The sequence below is a fragment of the Budorcas taxicolor genome, chromosome 18, assembly GCF_023091745.1.
Source record: "Budorcas taxicolor isolate Tak-1 chromosome 18, Takin1.1, whole genome shotgun sequence".
NCBI classification, from domain to species: domain Eukaryota; kingdom Metazoa; phylum Chordata; class Mammalia; order Artiodactyla; family Bovidae; genus Budorcas; species Budorcas taxicolor.
In genome coordinates this window covers 56215406-56219052 of record NC_068927.1, presented here as the reverse complement: position 1 = coordinate 56219052, position 3647 = coordinate 56215406, and the positions used below count along the sequence as shown (strand labels likewise).

At 37.4% G+C, this 3647-nt stretch overlaps 1 protein-coding gene across 1 annotated transcript; it reads left to right on the top strand.

Moving 5' to 3' along the window:
* Nucleotides 1–1016: 1016 nt before the first annotated feature.
* Nucleotides 1017–1967, top strand: LOC128064166 (vomeronasal type-1 receptor 4-like). The gene has a single exon (XM_052656961.1). The coding sequence runs from the start codon at nt 1017–1019 to the stop codon at nt 1965–1967; it is 951 nt and encodes a 316-aa protein (XP_052512921.1).
* The last annotated feature ends 1680 nt before the right edge of the window (nt 1968–3647 follow it).

The window sequence follows — 3647 nt, the reverse complement described above, 5'->3', positions numbered from 1 at the left end:
AGATAAGGTTTCCGATGTAAAACTTAGTTTCCATGTTTGAGATAATTATTTGGTCAAATGCTTGATTCCTTTTACACATGGTGGACACAATTTTCCAGTTATTTTGTGTAGATTTGTATTTCCTTTGGTTCTTGAAATAGTTCTATAATTGAGCTTTTCACATTATCTTTGTTCAATGTTGCTACCAAGTTTATGCCAACCTCATAATGTGATTAATGGAATGTTCTCCCTTCTGTCCTTAGCAGTGGTTCACCAATACGATTCGTATCTGATGCGTTTGGCGTGCTTTAACACTGAGATGTTTGAGAATTCATCTGGAACAATTTTTGCTACTGTTCAATTTTATAATGAAGAGGATGGCATATTTATGCTTTTCTATTATTCCAGTATCTTTGTTTGGTAAGTTAGGTCTTCTAGAAAGTTGCCCACAGATTTCTTAAATTTCCAAACATATTGGCATAATCACGGTATTGTGTTCTTTTCTAAAATTGACAGCTTCTCCAGCACTCTCTTTAAAAACATTTAATCTTGACATCATTTGTGCTTTCCCTAAGGGAAATGTTACAGCCCCCCCTAGGTTTGTTGATTTTATGACTCTTCTGAACGATCTAACTCTTCTGTATGTCTTTACTTTCCATGTGAAGTTTGAGATCAATTACTTTCTGCTTTTGCTTGTGTTGATTCCATTTCTTTCTTTGTAGGGTTAATTTGCTACTTCTTTGCTAGTGTCATTCTTTCTTCCTTCCTCCCCACATTTGAAATAGTCATTTGAGTCCTACTCTCTTTACAAACCTAATTCTGTACTCTCAGACTTTTAAGAAACCCTGGAATTTAATCCCTGGAAATGACACGTCTTGGCTGAAACATGGAAGAGTTGAAACTAACAACTCCCTCTCCTTATACTGAACCATCAGATACCATATTCTTTAAGAGGCTCTATTATTTATAATTTCAAAATATAATTTATTTTGCTTTCTTTGAAACCTGGCTAATCGAAGGAAAACGTATAAAACAATATGAAGATAATGTTTTCAAGTGATTCAATCTTGGGGTTTTTCTTCATATCTCTGATTTGTATTGGGCTCATGGGGAACTTGGTGCTCTTCACCCTATATATAGACACTTTCTTAACTCAGTCTTGCCTGAAAAAGCCCATTGATGTGATATTCATACACCTGACCTTGGTCAATGTTTTGACTATCTTGTTCAAGTTGATACCAGATGTCATGCCATCCTTTGGAGAAAGATACTTTCTGGACGATGTTGGTTGTAAGACAACTTTGTACATATATAGAGTTACCCGGGGTCTTTCCATCTGTACTACCGCTTTCCTGAGTGTGTTCCAAGCTATCACCATCAATCCTGTTAATTCTAAGTGGGCATGGCTTAGATCTAAACTCTCTATGTGCATTTACCCCTCTTTCCTTTTCTGCTGGGTCATCAACTTGCTCATCTATATCCACATCATTGAAACTGTAAGGGCAAGGAACAATTTCACAACTGCTGGTCTTGGGTATTATGCAGTATACTGTCAAACCGAACAGTTGGAACACCACTATTCAATGGCATTTTTGAATGTCATGGTGATTCGAGATCTCCTCTTTGTGGTCCTCATGATGTGGTCCAGCATCTACATGGTGACCCTTCTCTACAAACACCGCCAGAGAGCCCAGCATCTTCACAGCCTCAGCCTCTCTCCCCAGTCATCTCCTGAAATCAAAGCCACCCATACTATTCTTTTGCTGGTAGGTTGCTTTGTTTTCTTTCATTGCTTAAACAACTTTATTGCCTTCTACTTTCTTTATTTACCCAAGAAAAAACCAGAAATGGAGAGAATTACTGGGATAATTTCCTCCTGCTACCCATCCCTGTGCCCTTTTGTGCTGATGAAAAATAAAATGTCCCAACTGACTTCCTTCCTTTCACGGGTGACAATTACCTGTTCTCAAAGAACATTTAGTAGATAATCTGATGCTTACATCTTTCCACAACAGAGCATTCTCCAGCATGGACTGTTGAGCACTTAATTTGGGGTTAGTATAATTCCCATTGAGGTGGAAACTTAGAAATATCCTCACATTTGAAATCTTCCAATGAAGAAGAGTACATAAATGTGAAATTAATTTCATAGCAATTCCTTAATTAAATTATATGAATTATGTATAAATTAAAAGTATTGTAAATATGTCATTGAGACTAACTATCTGCATGGTTTTGCTGTCTTCTGTAATGTGGCTGCTTAGAAATTTAAAATTACATGGTGATCGAGTTAATTTCTGTTCAAATTGCTCTGGGAAAAGTCATTCATGTATTCAATAAACATATAATTGCATGGTTTACTTTTTCCCAGCACTATTTTAGAGATTGGGCATATGTTGATAAGTAACATAGGCCATATATAGAATATTTATAGTATAGAAAAAGTATAAAGGTGTATGACAGAGCTTTAAAAAGACAGCAGGTTAGGAGAACTGAGAAGGATAGGAATTTTACTCCTTTGCGTAGTTAATTGCCAGTGTTTGCTTTTCAACGTCTGCATATATTTATACAGAATAATAACTCCACTTATGTTATTGTGTATGTGTCATACTTCAATCCAACCTCTTATGAGAATTTTAATGAAATGTGTTCCTTCATTTTCAATAACTTTTCTTTAGGAAACAAGACCCTTTGTGGACTACTGCACTGTATTTGCTTTAAATAGGTGTAATTTGGCAAACTATTTCCTCAGCATCTGTTTATCATTTTCATATTCTGCAATTTTGAGGTCCTTTATTTAATTCACTGTTCCATTTAAGTACCCAGAGATATGTAAGTGAAACGGTAACTTAAAATTTTGCATAATGACTTTTCACCATGGCTGATGGATTCTACATCCTCCAGACATCGGATTCTTCAGCTGAACCCTTTTCATTCAGTTGGTCACTTATATTCTATTTCCAGCTTCCCATGGTGCAGACAAGATATTAAACTCCATGTTGATGAGTGCTTTTCCTCTGAAGAGATTTCGTTTTCTCCATGAGCTTTAAAATTTTTGCTTCATCCTTAGATAAAGTCTCATAGGGTTTAAATTCTCTATGTAGTTTAAAATAGGTGTGTTTTTCATTGCTGCTTCTGATAGCCAAGAAATTAGCTGAGAGTAACTGAGAACTGACCTAATAGCCGCCTAATCCCACCAGGCAATTTACCAGCCCTACCCCTAATATTGGAGAAGGAAATGGCAACCCACTCCAGGATTCTTGCCTGGAGAATCCCAGGGACAAAGGAGCCTGCCGTCTATGGGATCACACAGAGTCAGACACAACTGAAGCGACTTAGCAGCAGCACAGCAGCCCCTAATATGTTCCCACCAGTTCTCAAAAAAGTCAGGGGCCAGTAAAAAAAAAAACCCCACCTGGCGACTGGTGGACCTTCCCTACTCTAGCACATGTGCACACTTCACACCATCCTATACTAAAGCAACCTTGGTGGCCATTGGACTCACTGACTACTCATAAATATTCCATGAATACTGAATACATACATCTAATTGTAACAGATGGAATTATGGGAAGGACATGCATGGTAGAGCATCTTGGTATATAACCTGCAACTGCCAATGAAGGCTGTCAATCAGTGACACACTCCCCCACCCCAGATTATGCAAA